This window comes from Mus musculus, chromosome 3 (genome assembly GCF_000001635.26).
Source record: "Mus musculus strain C57BL/6J chromosome 3, GRCm38.p6 C57BL/6J".
In the NCBI taxonomy this organism is placed as follows: domain Eukaryota; kingdom Metazoa; phylum Chordata; class Mammalia; order Rodentia; family Muridae; genus Mus; species Mus musculus.
In genome coordinates, this window is record NC_000069.6 from 87,077,655 (window position 1) to 87,094,320 (window position 16,666).

The 16,666-nt window shown below is 50.6% G+C and overlaps 1 protein-coding gene across 7 annotated transcripts in view; it reads right to left on the reverse strand.

Moving 5' to 3' along the window:
- Positions 1–938: 938 nt before the first annotated feature.
- Positions 939–16,666, reverse strand: part of Kirrel (kirre like nephrin family adhesion molecule 1) — a 96,185-nt gene continuing 80,457 nt past the window's right edge. For 4 of the 7 annotated variants that reach the window (XM_011240029.2, XM_011240028.3, XM_006501076.4 and 1 more), the window contains 12 exons: positions 14,451–14,608; positions 12,804–12,954; positions 12,142–12,247; positions 11,828–11,976; positions 11,497–11,624; positions 10,705–10,879; positions 10,512–10,612; positions 8,728–8,926; positions 7,428–7,535; positions 7,151–7,290; positions 6,213–6,290; positions 939–5,966 (listed from right to left, as the gene is read on the reverse strand). In XM_011240029.2, coding sequence (XP_011238331.1) covers positions 5,490–5,966; positions 6,213–6,290; positions 7,151–7,290; positions 7,428–7,535; positions 8,728–8,926; positions 10,512–10,612; positions 10,705–10,879; positions 11,497–11,624; positions 11,828–11,976; positions 12,142–12,247; positions 12,804–12,954; positions 14,451–14,608 — 1,970 coding nt within the window. In that variant the 3' untranslated portion in view covers positions 939–5,489. The remainder of the gene's footprint in view (positions 5,967–6,212; positions 6,291–7,150; positions 7,291–7,427; positions 7,536–8,727; positions 8,927–10,511; positions 10,613–10,704; positions 10,880–11,496; positions 11,625–11,827; positions 11,977–12,141; positions 12,248–12,803; positions 12,955–14,450; positions 14,609–16,666) is intronic. The other 3 variants (NM_001377046.1, NM_130867.4, NM_001170985.2) reach the window with 1 other exon arrangement.

Sequence of the window (16,666 nt, forward strand, 5' to 3'; positions counted from 1 at the left end):
GGACCTTCCCACTCACTTCTTTTTGCTTCTGCATCCAATCAATGGCGCTACTGCTGCTTATTTCATAACAAATGAACGAACGAACAAGATAAACAACCCCCCCCCCCAAACCGTGTCTTACCTGACTGGCCTCTAGAGTCATCCTGAACCTGGGCCTCACTTGTTGGCCACATGCCTCGGAACGCCAGCCCCTGTGGCATCTGCCTTCTCTCCTGGGATGAATCTGCTGTGCTGTAATCTATAACCTCTGGAAACGGCTTGCACCGGCTCCCCCTCCCCACCCTGACACCTGATCCTTGATGCAGGTAGGACAGGAACTGTACCAGCTGAGCGCTATGCCTGGCCTGATGTCCTTTCAGTTTTTCACTCCTCATGTTCTGTTTCCAGCTGGGTTCTGTGTTCCTTGTATATAAAAAGGCTTCCAGGGACAGCCTTGACTTTTCTTCATCATTAACCAGATGAGGATAACAAACCATTGCATTTCTCTCATGGCTTACAGCTTCAAAACTGTTATCTGAAAGCTGCTCTGCCAGTCTTTAAACACTGTGTGAACCCCAGCCGGAGAGTGTGCACCACTGTGCACATCACTGTGTGCACTATCACTGCTAGCCCAGATTGTGCAGATTGCCAATCTTTATGGGATCTGGACTGTAGATGCAGAGGCTCCTGTCTCTCCATCTTCACCATCAGACATGGCACTGAGTACTCGGATGCCAAAAAGGCACAGCCCCCTTTGTCCCAGAGCTGACAGGCTTCTCCAGCACTCACAAAATGCTGAATAAAATGTTTATCAAGTGGCCTGGAAGTGCAAATATATAACTTTTGCAATCTCAATTTTCAACTTCTCCCCCTCTCTCCAAATCTAAACCGTTTATACAAAACTGAATAGGCTTTTAAAGTAACTAATTGCCCATGTATTAAAATAACACAGAACATGGTACTTTTTAAAACATTTATATTTATATATATATAAAATTAAATATATAATATATAGTGTGTTTGAGACTAAAAATATAGTACACAATATTTTTTTAAAAAAAAAAAAGAAAAAATGTCAGAATAGGAAAGGCATAAAGGACACACAGATACACATTGCTAAAAATCTATGATGGTTTGTCCTAACAAAAATACTTATTTTTTTTCTCTTAGCTGTCATCATGGATCCATTTATGAGGAGGATTTGGGTAGAGAAGATTCAACAGGCATCAGATGGAGATAACAATCCGAGGAATGACTGGGGTTGGCAGTCTGACCTGGGCACCTTGTTAAAAGTGGAGGCCTTGTGGGTCACTTTTGCTAAGAAGCCTATGTATTGATTGTATCAGCAAACTGAATGCTCCCCTCTTTCCCCGCCCCCTTCCATCCTGGTATTCCCAGGGGCGATGGACAGCTCCTGAAACCAATGGAACAGTCTGGCCACCAGTTCGCAAAGGCCAGTGGTTGTGAACATTAAAAGCCTAAGATGGTTTTACAAACAGGGCTGGTAAGGGGAGTTCTGTGCACACAGAATCATTACTTTTGTTAAGAGCAGGTTTGCACCAGGACTTCCTAGTGTGGCCTCTGTCTTCTGTGCAAAAAATTACATTCCCTTGGGAAAGGTTCCCTCACAGTGATGCTGGAAAACTGAATGTTGCACCCTCCTCTCAAATCCATACAACAAGCCACAGACCTCAGTCCTCTTTACTGGCCCACGGGTGGTGTCAGCAGCTGAGGAAGGTCAGCCAGCACTGGTCAGAATGTACTGTCTTTAGGAGAGGAGAAAGAAAAATCGCAGCGAGAAGGGAATGTGGTGTTTAGGTGACAACTTTAGAGTCCTTCCATAACAGTCAATGCACCCCCAGTGGAGTCTTGAGGTCTGTGTCCCCAGGATTGTATTACCGTCAGCGCTTGGCTCAATGGGTGTAGCGCCTGGCCTCGGGTTCCACAGAAATGGAATAGTAGGGAAAGCAGGTGTTTTGAGCCTGCAGTGGCCTTGGGAGTTCATGCAATTCACCCAGAGGAACAGAGCTGCTCACACAGCAGGATGAGGCAGTGACTAAGCCAGTAGACGTTACATGCCCAAACACGGTCTTTGGCTTTAACGTGAGTTTCTATAAATCCCAATTGCCTAACATTGCTATGCAGGGGGCCAAGTGTACACGGGTCACCCACTTCTATCTTAAGGATCCCAGGAGCTATGGCTCCTGACAGAGCACAAGGGGGAAGACACGGGTCACTGTGTCTTGTCTCACCCAGAATCACATTAGTTGAGCTCATGTTTTTCGTTCTGACCCAGACATTTGTGAAAGCTGAGCATTGCCCCTGCTCCTGCGAGCTTTCCTCTCTCTTTCCTGCTTCATGCATAGTCTGTAGTTAGACTTTGGCAGTGGTGGGGATGGGGTGGGGACCAGGATTCAGCAAGCAGGCTGGGTTCTCTACAAAGGGCAAGGCCTATCCAGAGCCACAAGAACCTTTAACATATGCAGCATTTATATAAAAACCACTAACCCCTTCTTCCTGCTAGGAACACCCCTTTCAGTCTACAGGGCGGGGTCAGCTGCTCTCTCTCCTGCTTTCTGATTCAAGACTGCAGGGAGGGGGGCACGGGCGGGGGGGATGTAGGCTTCACCTTGTTGGGGGAACAGGGAGAGCAGTCTTTAGGCCAGATGACTGTTCCTGAAGACTGAAGTAGAAGACAGTTTCTCTGCCTCTCCCAGTCTGTATGTGCTGCCGCAGACCGCATCCATGACCGAGCCCTACCGTGATCACAGCAGCCTACTGAATCTAAGATGAGAGCAACACCAATAACTTCATTTCACTCAGGGGTAGGGTGACAGACAAGATCAAGAAGTTGGTGGTTAAAGCTCCTTCTAGCAGGCTGTGCCTCCCTGCCCCAAGCCTCACCGAGACTGCTCACTGTTCCCGAGGAATGGGCAATCTCCTGCCCCAGATGAACACAGCCAACAGAGAATAGGTTTAGGGAAAGACCAGAAGATGGAAGCACGGAAAATAAGGAGGTCAGACCAGGGTTACTCAGCAAACAGCAGCCGCAGAATGGGATCCTGGATCTCTCGACTCTTGGTTTCTTATTCTTTCAACTAAAGCAACAGCACCCAGGGTGCTTAGACTCAAAGTACCAACATGCTGGAAGATGCTAGCTTCAGACGGAAGAGCCTCGTGATTAAGGGACTTTCAACTCCCCCGACAAGCAACACTGGTCATTCAGCAGGGCCCAACTCTGATTCTGATTGCGGAGTGTGAGTGGCAGGAGTCTGTCTCAGTTGCTGTTTCCTGTCCCTCGCATGGCTGTGCGCTTGACTCTCAGAGTTCTCCTTAGTGCTGCTCTTATTTCCATAGGAGGGACCTACTACTTAAATCAGAGAGAAACAAGAGAATCAAGCCAAACCCCACACAAGATGATGACTTTAGGGAGTATAAAATGCCACTCTATTTAGACTTCAGAAGTGTTTGGCTCACCCACGGCTTCAGAGGTCAGAGAACATGAAAGCCTGTATGAATCCATATTCACAAGGACCTACACTGCAAACCCACCGCCCCACTGAGCTCTCATGAAAGGGTTCTGCGAGCGTGAGTCTTCTGAACTGGGATGCAGCTACAAGTCGGTCACTGCTGCAGGAAGGGCCCACTCTGTGCACGCATTCACTGGAGGAGGAGGAGGAGAGGAGGAAGCAGCAGCTGCCTGCCAGGCTGGAAACGGGACTCCCTGATTCCCAGATATCACCTGGTCCTTATCGAGAAGGAGATAGCCTCAGATATCACCCCACAGGCCCATCTAGAAGGTTAGTGATGGACCGTGCCTGATGAACATGTAGCTCATTAAAGTAAACATGACTAACGAATGGTGACCAATGAGAAAAAGCAAGGAGCATTCTGGGACTACTCCCTCCCATCGCGCAGGTCTCAGCGGGGACATGGACAGTAGGCTCCTGTTGGGCAGTTGTTTTCTTGGGAAGATGAGGCTGAGCTACGAGTTACAGATTCTCTTTGGTCAGAAGGTGGTAGATGAGATGTGGCACGGAATGTGTGTGTGCTCATGTGTGCATGCTGTGTGGGAAAAGATAGCATGGCCCATGGAATTCAGTGCCGTTTGTGTTGTTCTACACTAAGATCTCCATCTAGGTCAGTAAGACGTTTCCTTCGCCACCATTTCCAGGCCCCCATCCCCTCATGTCCTCTCACTTGTCTCTCCTTGGATGCTAACATGGGACAAGCTCAAGCTCACAAGGTCCCTGCTCCCCACACAGGGACATCATCACAAACCTGACACTCAAGGCACTGAAAATGGAAGAAGGAATCTGATTGGTCAGGGGTGGGGTGGGGGGCAGTGAGGAGGAGACAAAACCAAAATTTGTCTGGATAAAGTATCTACCACGCCATCTGCAAGGTAGTTTCTAGCTGTGATAGACAGGGTAGGATAGCTGAGTCTGAGACTCGGGATACTGCTTAACTCTTATCAGAATCCACCAGCAGGCAGGTCTCACCATTTGGATGTATATGCTAGATTCAAAGTGCTTAGAGACTTGGATATAGTAATACAAGGACTTAGGAGTCTGGCAGAGGGCAGGTGACCCTCTCTTTTCCACGGGACTTGTGTATAGTGGGGGAAACCCCTACAGCTTTTCTTTCCAAATGAGGTTTTATTGCTTTTGAAAAATAGCCCCAGGAAAAGTTAGCCTCTGTTCCCCCCAACTCTCCAAGGCTCAAGAGTTAACACCAAGAAGTGGGACAGATACCGGAGAGAAGCTTGTGTGGCTCCCACTAGTGGTGGATCTGGGAACTGCCATGCACTACACCATGGTCCTTGGCCTATCAACCAGAGCCTGGCCCTGACCCCTCCTTGCTCACATCCAGGACACATCTGGCTGGTCCAGCACAAAGCTGAGAAGAAAGGAAACCGTGTTCCTGGGGATTTATGAAGCCCTCTCCACTCAGGCAGATGGATACCACAGCAGCCAGGGGGACTGGCATTTGACCCCAACTGACCAAGGGCTGGATCTGAACTTGTTGTTCCGTCTGTAACCCCCTGAGATGGGAAAGATGAACACAAGGTATAAAGAAATCAAGATCGGGACTAGTGGCTGTCCCACGTTCCAGCAGCCTGCCCGCCTCAGCTTAGCTCCATGCCCTCTTATGGGAGACCAGAGGAGCAGGCCAGATAGGAAATGATAAATTGTATTCTTCTCCTCTCCCTTCTCCTCCCCTTCCCCAACCTCCCCTCTCCTTTCCCCATGCTTGGGTCAGGCAGAGCAAAGGTCAGAAGAGACATTCTCCTGAAGGAGAGGAAAGGGCAGGCCCGGGAGACTGGGGCCTGCGCAGAGCACCATCCTTGGGATGGGATGTTACTGGGAGACCTGCTCCTCATTTGTGATGGCCAGGAGGAGAAAGGCTGGGTCCATGAAAGGAGCAATGAGCAATGTCCCTGAATGTCAGGGAACAGCTGGGAAGCCATCTCCTCTGCCCCGCAGAGATACCCCAGCCAGATCCAGCCTCTACACATGAGTCTGCATGCGCTGCTGGAATCGCTGGCCATAGTCTGAGTGCTGAGAGGTGTAGGAGAACCGAGTGGCGGTGGCATACTTGCCAATAGGGTCATACGCTTCGTAGGGGGTCCTCTCCAGGCCAGAGGGTGGGGCCTGGGGGTAGCCTAGACGGTATGTAGGATACCCAGCTGCCCCGGGAAAGGGGTGGGAGTTGAACTTCTCATAGTTCTCGTAGGACAGCTGGCTGGTCGTATCGGTGCCACCCGGAGCAGAAGGGCCAGAGGGTGTAGGCTCTGTGCCATAGTCAGAGGCAGGGGCCCGGCTGTACGTATTGAGCTGGGCATAACCACTGGAGTGGGACAGGCGGGATGATGGGCGCCCATCAAAACGAGTAGGGCCAGGGGCACGGTAGTCAGCATACAGCACCGCCCTGGAGGACGGGCGATCTTCGTGGGCGCGCACATTGTAATAACCATTGGTGGGATCCTGAGGGCAAGAAGAGAAAAGGGTAAATGTGGGAACTTCCCCCAGTGTAATAAGCTCTCCTGAGTCTTCTGCCCATGCCCAGCTCAATCCATGTCTCCTCCCCTTCTCACCATACCGGTGATTCTATCTTCTGTTCCTTCTGCAGACTTCTTGACCACTCCTCCCTGCTGTCCTCCCCCTGCAGATCCTCCTACCCCACGTCCCAGCCAGCCAGTCCTTGTGCCTTGCATCAGTCCTTCCCCTCACCTTCATCTCATACTCTTCCCGGGTGTCAATGGTGTCACAGCGCAGGTCCTGCTTCAGATCCACATCATCCTTAAAGGACTAAAGAACAGGTGTGGGTGTCAGGAAACAGCATATGGTTTGCATATACTCGACCCAGTGAGTGGCACTATTAGAAGGTGTGGCCCTGTTATAGTAGGTGTGTTACTGTGGGTGTGGGCTTTAAGAGCCTCATCCTAGCTGCCTGGAAGCCAATCCTCTGCTAGCAGCCTTCAGATGAAGATGGAGAACTCCTCAGCTCCTCCTTACACCATGCCTGCCTGGATACTGCCATGTTTCCGTCTTGATGATACTGGACTGATCTCTGAACCTGTAAGCCAGTCCCAATTAAATGTTGTTCTTATAAGAGTTGCGTTGGTCATGGTATCTGTTCATAGCAGTAAAACTTAACTAAGGCAACAGATTTCCATGCTCAGAGGCCACTTGCTAAAGGCAGCTCTGGGGTTGGGGCAGGCTTGTGTCTCACCATATAGGTTGAGGTAGGACACCAGAGACCTGGCTTCTAGTGTTAATTTTGTTGCTAGTGTGTAATATGATATCATGAGTATAACACTGCTACCACTGGGGAGTGCTGCCTTGGCTCAGTAATGAGAAGGTTGAACTAAAACTATCTACAGATTTTCCTCTGTGTGAGGGAAGGATGAGGCAAAGGGAGTTGTGGGTAGGCAGGGGGGAGAAAGTAGTTATGCATATGTGTGTGAACGTCTATACAAGTAAGTGTGCACTAGGGTACCAGTGTGGGTGCGTTTATTTGAGAGCAGGTTGGTACATAGGAACTGGGGTATCAGGAACAGGTTAAATGCACAGAGGAATTAGAGGTAACGGAAATCATTAAAAGCTGGTGGGGCTGGCCGTAGGACAATGAAGAGCCTAGGCCACGTTGAAAGGAGCATTATCCTCACCGAGTAGATGGCCTTCATGACCCGCGTTGCCGTGGAAATGCTGGCAGTATCATCCTCCCGGTCAGAGTGCATCGTAAGTGGCTCCCGATTCACCGTCTCCACCTTGATGTCCAGCTTCCTCAACGTCACATCCTTTCGACCTAGGACAGGGAGATGTTGCTGGGGGCTTTCTACTGGTCTGCACGGTTGACTTCTAGCCCCAGCCCCCTGACGAGACCTTGAAGGGTACGGTTGGGGGATGAAGGGTGTGTTGTGACTCTACGGCGCCTATACTCACTGCCTTTGCGACGTCGGTAGAGGAAGAACACTAAGGCAGCAAAAGAGAAGACGACCAGGATGCCGGCACCGATGGTGGCCCCGGCAATGATGCCCACAGGTAACACCTCTATAGAAGGGAGGGAAAGGAACAGGAATGAGGATGGAGCCACATAGGGGCCCAAAGATGTGACCATAACCTACTGGGGCAACTCTGGATTGTGTACAAAGGTAAGTTTTGCCTGGGCTGGGCCGTGTTGACATCTACGTCTAGGCCACATTTGAGAAGAGCTGGGCTGAGTCTGGTTTGTAATCTGTGCTGTAGTTTAACCAGAGTTGCCGTCAGGGCAGCCAGTGTTCCATCCCTGCCCTCAGTTTGCCTCAGAGCTCTCTCTTCCTCTACTTGGCATACCTTCCCATGAGCTGGGTCCCTCCTTCGTAAGCAGGGCTGTCTCCAACCTCCAGTCTGTGATCTCCGTTTCAGCCTCCACTCCCGTGTCCTTGCCTGCAAAGCTGTGTCTGCTCTATGTGCACGGCCCACTGAGGCCCAACGCTCCTCTCTCGTGCCCCCACTTCCCTTAGCTGAGAAGACACCCAAGGACTCTGCCTTTGGCTTTCTCTTTCTGGGGTTACTAGCTGGATCCAGACACTGATTATAGAGCTTCCCTCTCAATCCTCTCTAGCTGAGCCCCCCACATTACCCTCCTCTGTTCCCCACTTCCATCCTGCACCTTGAACGAAACTGGAACCATTAGCTTTCCCAGACAGTTCCCAAGGGTCCCTCGGTTCTCCGTATCTCTCTTTTCAACGACTAGTTCTCCAAAACAAACAAGTGCTATTTTCCCCTCATCAAACATATCTGTCAAAAGCTAGGTACCTCTTTCACTTTTGTCAAAGGTGCCCAGAGGGAATGTACCTCTTCTATAAAACCAAGGATGTTTGAAGGGTAGGGGAACCCTTGAACTTTACAAATATCCTCTGTTCTATTTTCTCAGTAACTCAGCGACATAGGCTGTATTCATCTTTTGCATATACCAGTTAATTTTTCTCAGTCTGGATTCATTTGTTCCTACTACGTATGTCCCTCCACTAAGAGGAAAGTTTCCTGTGCGTGGGGATGGCTTTCTGTTCATGCCTACAACTGTTCCTTCAAAGTTCAACACATAAAGATGTTCAAGGAACATTGACATAGTACATTAACTAGCAGACCACTAAAGTCAGCTTCTGGCAGAGAGGCCTGAGAAAGAGTTATCTTGCTTTGAACCTTGCTATAGAAAGAGAAGATGGAACTTCAGGCTATCCCGGCAGTTAGCGTGGCTGACCTCGCTCTTCCAGCTGGATGATGGCTGTGCCTGGTCCAAAGCTGTTCCAGGCAGTGCAGTTGTAGTGGGTCTGGAAGTCCGCCTCCATGACATTATTAATGGTGAGCGTGGACAGCACACCGCTGCCTGAGTTCGTCCTCTCCACGGTGTAGCGTTCCAGGGTCCCCACCTCGAGGAAGTTCTCCTTCCATGCCCATGCCTGGGATGGGGGAAGGCAGGAAGGATGTAAGAAAAGGATGCGTGGAAGAAGCTCATGCCCCAGGGAGACCCAACCCACTCTCAGGTAACCTCACCCAGCACATGTGTGGTCCTCAGGCCCTACATACCCTCATTCGGAAACAACCCAACACTGAACGTCTGCTCCACAAGTTGTGGCTCCCATACAGTAGACATCAGATTTATCTAGAGAGACTCTAAAAAACTGCATCCTTGAGGTTTATGTACCAAGTATGAATGTAAGGGAGAGGTCCAGCAATCAGCTTTTGCCGAGGTCCCGTGCTCTAAGTGTGACACTGGGTGGTATTTTGTGATGGGGAGGCAGCTGAGCTAATGAGCTGGTATTCGGATCTTGGATGTTGCTGGGAAGACTGGGTTGAGACTTGAGATCCCTGGGCTCCGTTTTCTATTCCTCTCACCCCAGAGCAACCATGAGGCCGTGATTTCCCTCTCAGGGCCTCATTGTCTTTATCTCCGCAATGGCAGATTCTGACCATGTGAGGCAATGCTCAGCCTCGTGATTCTAACCGCACCCAAGTCTATCTTACCAGCCTTACCATGAATCAACCCACAGAAACCTGCTAGGCTCTCTAGAGATGTATCTTAATTATGAGCCGGGAGTCAAGAGGCGGATCCCCAAGGCCTTCCGTCCCTGCCGTCCCAGTTGGGGCAGTCCTAACTGTGTGCTCTCATGGCATAAGGGAGGCTAAGGAAGAGGAGCAGCTGAGCTCTGGCTCCTTTCCAGGGATCAGTCCTCCCAGCTCGATGAGGCAAACCTCCCGGGAGCCAAACCGTCTTCTGCCTAGGCAGCTGTGGTAATGAAGTATCCCTGGGCAGCCCTGGAGTTAGCCAAATGGTCATTAAATGTGATGAGGGTTTTGATGGTTAGTGGCCACAGGAGGAATTAATTGTTTATGGTATAGGGGAGAGGAGAAAGGAATGAGGGATGGTCAGGGATTGTGGGAGGAAGGCAGGAGAAACGGGAGAAGAGCGGACAGGTGGGAGGGGGAGCAGAGGGGATGGAGGAAGGAGAGGGAGGTACGAAGAAAGACTGGAAGGTATTAGCAAGGGTGGAAGATGAGGGCAGAGGAAGGACCTTTGCAAGAAAGAAGCCTGACTCCAAGGAACTGCAGTAGGCTCATTCTTTCTTTCTCTTTTCTTTTCGAGACAGGGTTTCTCGGGTTTCTCTGTGTAGCCCTGGCTGTCCTGGAACTCACTCTGTAGACCAGGCTGGCCTCGAACTCAGAAATCCGCTGCCTCTGCCTCCCGAGTGCTTAGATTAAAGGTGTGCGCCACCACCACCCGGGGCCACTACTAGGTTCCTCACAACTGTGGCTGTAATGACTTTTATGAGGGGAGATGGCCTCCTTGTCACAGATGAGAAACTGGGGTTCAAACCACTAATCTGTTCATCATCACACAAGTAAGGGAGGAGGTCGTATTTGAACAGGTGAAATGGTACAGAAACTAAAAGGCGGAGGATTCTGAGAGTAGAAGAGGGTGGGGAGATGAAGCCGGGCAGATGGGACACACCAAGGGCTGCCTGCCCACGCCAACCCAGTACTCACAATTCGATCCGGAGGTGGGGTACTCCCGATAAAGCACTCCACCTTACCGCCATCACCTCTCACAGCAAACTGTACCGCCTCGCTGGAGATGATAGGAGGTCCTATAGGCAGGAAGACCCAGTCAGGCCGGTCAGATCTCAGGCCAACAGCTTCAGTGCTCTTTGGACAGGTCTCGGCCTCTTAAGGCACTCACCGTTTACATAAAGCGGTACCTCTCGCTCAGCCACTCCGATCCGAGGCACGATGGCCCGGCAGGTATAGGTGCCAGCATCTGCCTGGGTCACTGACTTCAGCAACAGTTGATTGCTGTTACTCAGGACCTGGGCAGAGAGATTAGCCTCGGGTGGGGAGCCAGGAAGCCTGGGCCCCTGGGTCGGTGAGGGCCCCCGCATTGGAGGCATGGGAAAGAAAGCATGAAGGGCCACAAGTGAATTCCCAGAAGGTAAATGGCTTCCTGAGTCAGGCTAAGACTCCCTAAGACTCTAAGCAGGCTGGCAATAAGCGCCTGCCCAAGTGCACAGGTGCCTGCTACGATAACTAAAAGGATACAGTCCTTTCTGATGATTCGTCCCTATGATTTTATTACCAAGCCAGGTAAGCCAGTTTAGTCTGAAATTTCCCTTTACAGTTCTGGCCCTAACTGTCAAATAGGAGTCGTTAGAACTGTGTACTTCAGCTTTCTTTGTGCGATTCCCTACCACCTCCGCATCATTAATGAATGCCCTAGATCTGACTACCACAGCAGCACCTCCCCCCCCCCTCCACTTCACCCTGAGTTCTATGCAAGTCCAAGGAGAAGAGGTATGGCTGACTGCAAGTACCCTCTTTCCTCCCAAACCCCAAGACCTAGAAATGGTCCAGTTTCGATGTGAAAGACCAACCCCATCCCTCCCGTTCTCTTCACTGCGCCAGCAAGTCTGTGCTCCACCCCCACCCCCCACCCCCACGCCCAGCGCTCAGAACAGGCAGGAAGAGAGAGGCTTACCATGTTTGAGTCCTTCTTGGTCCAGGTGAGGGTGAGGGGAGGATTCCCAACCCAGACACAGGTGAGGGTCACATCAGATCCAATGTCTGTGGTGGTGGGCTTTGGGTAAACTACAATCCGGGGGGCGACTGATGGGGAGAGAGGTGGCTGGTCAGAGTCTCAGGTGCCTGAGAATCATCAGCTCTGACTGGCTGTCTCTCTTCCTGACCCCTACCTCCCATGTTTACCCCTGTCTACCAGGTTAGTGGAGTTTTCGTCCCCTGTACCCCAGGACCTTCGAAGGGTCCTGCTCTCTGCCCCCTCCCCTGCTGCTCCCCTCCCAGCTACTCACAGTGAACATTCACTAAAGTGCTGACATTGGTGCTCCCGACTTTGTTATAAACCTCACAAGACACAGGCTCCGTGAAGAAGGAATAGTCAACGTTTGTCTCATAGCGACTCTCATGGGCGTCTTCAATCAAGAAGCCCCCTTTGGCCCACCTAGAGGATGAGGCCCAGGGATGGGAGATCAGAACCTGGGACTCTCTGTTATATTCAGGGACTCTGGTCTCCTCCGTAGCCCGCCCCCCACCCCACAACCACCTCAGTCCCAAGCACCTCTCCATTTATCAGGTGCATAGCACTCCCAAAACCCAATCCCCTCACCTGTAGCCCAAGATCTCTGGGTTGGCTGTGGCCTGGCATGTAAAAATGACACGCTCGCCTTCCAGCACTGTCTGGGGCTCGATGGACAGAGTCACTGTGGGAGGGTCTGCAAAGTACGGGATAGGAGGTCAGGGTCCTTTCTGTCCCCGAGTTTCTCCCTTTCCCTCTGTCACATGTGTATTCATACCACCTTGATGTGAAGTGAGAATTGAAGTTTACAAAATATCAGCTATCACCCTCACCCTTTCTACACAGAGTCTTTCCGGTGGCTCAGGCCAAGAATGATAGCAAGGGAATTATCCAGTGGATGTAATGACCTACTATGACCACTAGGTGGCACTGTGGGTTAGTTCAGCTTACTGTAAAGGGCCAGGGTAAGAGCATCCCTGACTAGGAGGAATGCATGGACATCTGGCAGGATGCTATGCTAGCCATGCTAGCCATGCTACATGCTCCTGTACCATAATGTCTTTAATACTCACAACTCAAGTAAGCAGGTACAATACTATACTCAATGCTCCACCCACCAACCATTATTGCCCATGGCTTAAACCAGGAAATGAGGGGAACATTAGTCCTGGACCCCTAGGCTCCTTCCTTATTCTGTACTTCTCAGGCTGCTATGTCCCCACTTCACGTAGCCTACCCAATGCCCTACTCACGGTGCACATCAAGCTCAATGGATGTCTCCTTGCCATTGGGGATGGCCTCATTCATACTGCGACAGGTGAATACGCGGCCAATGTCTAGGTCTGTGGGCTCAATGAGCAGTTGGCTGATTGTGGTCTCCCTTTTCCCATCCTTCAGCAGCTCCTGGGGGTGAGGGAAGATGGGAGTCAAGGCTAAAAGCCCCACCTCTGCTCTCAGAGACACCAAAGGGCAGACCTTTAAAGTGCATCTCCCTCCCTATTCCAACTTCATTGTAAAGTAGTTGGGTATTTTAAATAGCTTTCTGCAATTTACAGAAAAATCAAACAGAAAGGTAGTTTCTCCTCTCTACCACAGCTTCCCCCATTATTACATCTTACAGGAGTGTAGAAATCGTATTATAACAGATATTCTAATATTGATATCTTAAAACTAACTGAAGCCTGTGGTGCACACGAGCTTCCCTCTGTAGTGTTGAATTCCTGGAATTCTCTAAGCCCACAGTGAGTTTCTCCGCTTTTAGAAAGCCTTCTCAGGCCTGTCCAGACCTCTGGGCTCTCTCCTGCCTGAACCACTTACAGTGAGAGTGAGTGTCTTACACTTGGCCCTGGGTACCATGTGTTTCAGGGGTGGCTCTAAGGTCCTGGATTACTGAGACAGATTCATCAGCTCAGCATGCTGGCTCAGTGACACTGCAGTCATTTTCCATATTGTCACCCACCCACTTAAGGAAACCACACTGTGAACAAGAGCAAGGCCTTTCCTTCAGACAGCTATGTGTGCATCTCTAGGAGACCACAGCAGCACCTAACTGATGCAAAACACAGTGATATTTGGAATCACCAGTCTTAAGAGAATCAGCAAAAGACAGGAGCAGATAACAAATGCTATTAGCCCATCAACTTGTTTGGCTGCCAATATATTTTAAAACATGTATCCCCCAGGAGAAAAATAACAGTTTTTGATGGTTAAAAAAAAAAAAAAAGTTGGGCCCCATTGGGGTCAAATAATCATTTATGAAAGGGCAGAAGGAAGATATTTGTTCCAGGGCATGGAGGTCACTATGAGCTACAGCCAGAACCCAGGCCCCCCATCCTCACACTCTAGGACACACAGGTGGGCAGGTTCTCGTCCCACTGGGAAGTGGCTCTCACAGTGCCCAGCCCAGGGCAAGGTGCACAAACATGCTAGCCACTGCCATCAGCTTTGCTGTGTGACTCTGAGAATATGCACACAACCCTGGTTCCTGCAGCCTTTTGCCATTCTGACAGAGGACAGTAAAGGATCAATAGTGCAGCCGGACTCCAGTATCGAATGCCAACTTCGCTGCTTGCTCTCTGAGTGACATCCAGCTGGGCCCTTGCCTTCTCTGACCATCAACCTCCTCCTTTGTAAGTTGGAAGCAACACCTACTTTATGGGACTCTTCTGAGGTTTAAGAGAAATTGCCCATAACATGTCTACCAGGCATGGTACTTAGCAAAAAGGAAGTACTTATGGAAATGGCACAGTGAACCGGGGAGCCCATTTATCTCCTCTGGGCCTCAGTCGTCACAACTGTATGATAAAAGGGTCTTACCACATCTACCCGTGTAAGAGGGAAAGGAGAGACAATGAGAAGCTGGGGCTAAGAGGGGCCAGAGGGGGCAGGCAGGTCCTCACCGTGCTAGTCACAGCCCCCTCCTGCTGTGTCCCATCTCGGAACCAAATGATGGTGGCAGCAGGTTTGGCATTAAATGCTCTGCACGTGAGGTTGTAGGGGGTGCCTGCTTGCAGCAGAATCACCGGGCCCCCATCAATCCTTGTTTCCTCTGGAGGAACTGGAGGGAAGAGGAGAAGAAAATCAGCTCGGGATGCAGCGAACTGAGGCATCCTTCTGTCGGCGGGCATGTGTCCCCTCGGCAGGGCAATGCCGCCAGAGCCCCACTTACAATCACTCTACACAGTGCTCCCCGGGGAGAATTCACCCAGCTTGCGGGATACTCTCTCACAGCGGCTCCTATTGTTTGCTCTATACTCACCGCTGTTGCCCAGGAGAGTATAGAGGGCCACCTCAAGGTCTTGAGGTCAGATCATACCCTCGGGAAGGAAGGGTATCCTTACACCTAGCCCCATCCATCTGCCTGGAATGGCTGGATGGTCAACTCTATCTACCACACCTTCGCCAGGTTATTTCTTCATAGCAGTTAAGGGTGTGTTGTTCTCCTGCTCAAACACCTCCAGAGGCTGCAGCTGCCTATAGCATGGCTTCTCAGGTATCAGCCTCCTGTTTTAGGGTCCTCAAGCCCTGCAGACCCTTACCTCCTCGTTTAGCCTCTGCTGTTTCCTGCCCTCGCCCAGAGCTGCTGTTATCACCCTGGCCAAATCCTGGGGGATGCAGAAAGCTTCGTGTCCACCTGCGGCGGTACTGAGTGTTATCTGCCCACTGGCTACCCTTGGTGGTTGTCTCCCCTACTTCAATGCCCTGGGATAAGCAGGCCCAGGTCTTACTGGCATTTAAAAAGATTCTCCGCTGCCTAATGTATAGCTAAAACAGGCCTTTGCTGTGTGCTTAAGCACCTGAGTTGGCGATACATGTGGTTTTAAGAAGTAAGGTGCCTTTTCTAATACCATTGCCACAGACTTCTAAATGTTAAGGTGAGCCAAACCCTGTGTTTCCCAAGGCCAAGAGTCTTAAAGTTCCCCTAGGATAAGAGTTCCTCTTTTTTAATAAAATATTTATTTATTCACTTAATTAACTTGAGAGAGAGAGACTCATTATGTAGTCTAGGCCTGCACCGAATTCATCTTTTTTTTTTTTCCCTGAGAAAAACAAGACTAGGGAGACTGAGAAGAAAGTTCTAGAGGAGACCCTTGATGGGAGATCTCAGGAGGTCCACGGAGCTGGAGGCAGACAGGGCTGTCCCGGCGTGGGTGAAATGAAGGTTTCTGAGCCGGAGGTACAGTTGCTGACACAGCGTTCTGTTCAATTTGTACATGTGGAGTGGCAGAGTGGAAAAGAGGGTGGAATTTAGATCAGTGCCCTTCAGATCCCGGCCCCTCCCTTACTGTCACGTGGTCTTGGTTGAGCCCCCTGAAGGCCCTGAGCCTGTTTGTCCCTCAGAGGCCCTAACAAGGTCTCCTCACCGAGCCAGTGTGAGGGGAGTGAGGTCTGCAGAGAGAGTGTAGCATCCAGGGCACGTGTATAACCCGGGCTACTTTTACAGTGACAAAATGGTTCCAAGGCTTCTCTCAGCTAATTCTTCCCTCAGTCCTGGCTCTTCCCGTCTCCGCTCCCCAGCATAAACAACCCCGGTGACAGGGGCAGGGTTGTGGATAGAAGTGAGGGAGAGGAACCTGAGAAGCGGAGAAATGGGGAAGGCTTTCCTGGTTCGCCCAGTTCTCTACAGCTGTACCTTCCTACCACACTCACAAGAGCCCCTATCTGCGCAGAGACGCTGGGTTCTTGCTACAAAGAGAGCGAGACAAAGCACTTCCTTCCACTGGGCCTTCTGCCCTTGCCTTGTTTTTTTTTCCCTCCACTCAGGCAAAGACCATCTGTCACCTCCATCACCAACCCACATTTTGCTAGGATCTCCCAAGGTCTTTGAAGTCAACTGTCAGTTGTAAACTGGAAGCCAATTGGCAATAATTTCTACCATTTACCCAGAGTTTAACTCTTGTTTGCTGAAGTACCTTGTGCATATGACTTCATTTAACCCTTATCATAAAATCTCAGGAAGGAAGGAAGGAAGGAAGGAAGGAAGGAAGGAAGGAAGGAAGGAAGGAAGGGAGGGAGAGGCAGCCTGAAAGTATTATGGTGTGTATTACCATGCCAGAGAGAGAACCCCTGCCCGACGGTTGGGACTTCTTCAGGGTCACAGTACAAAAATGGCCAA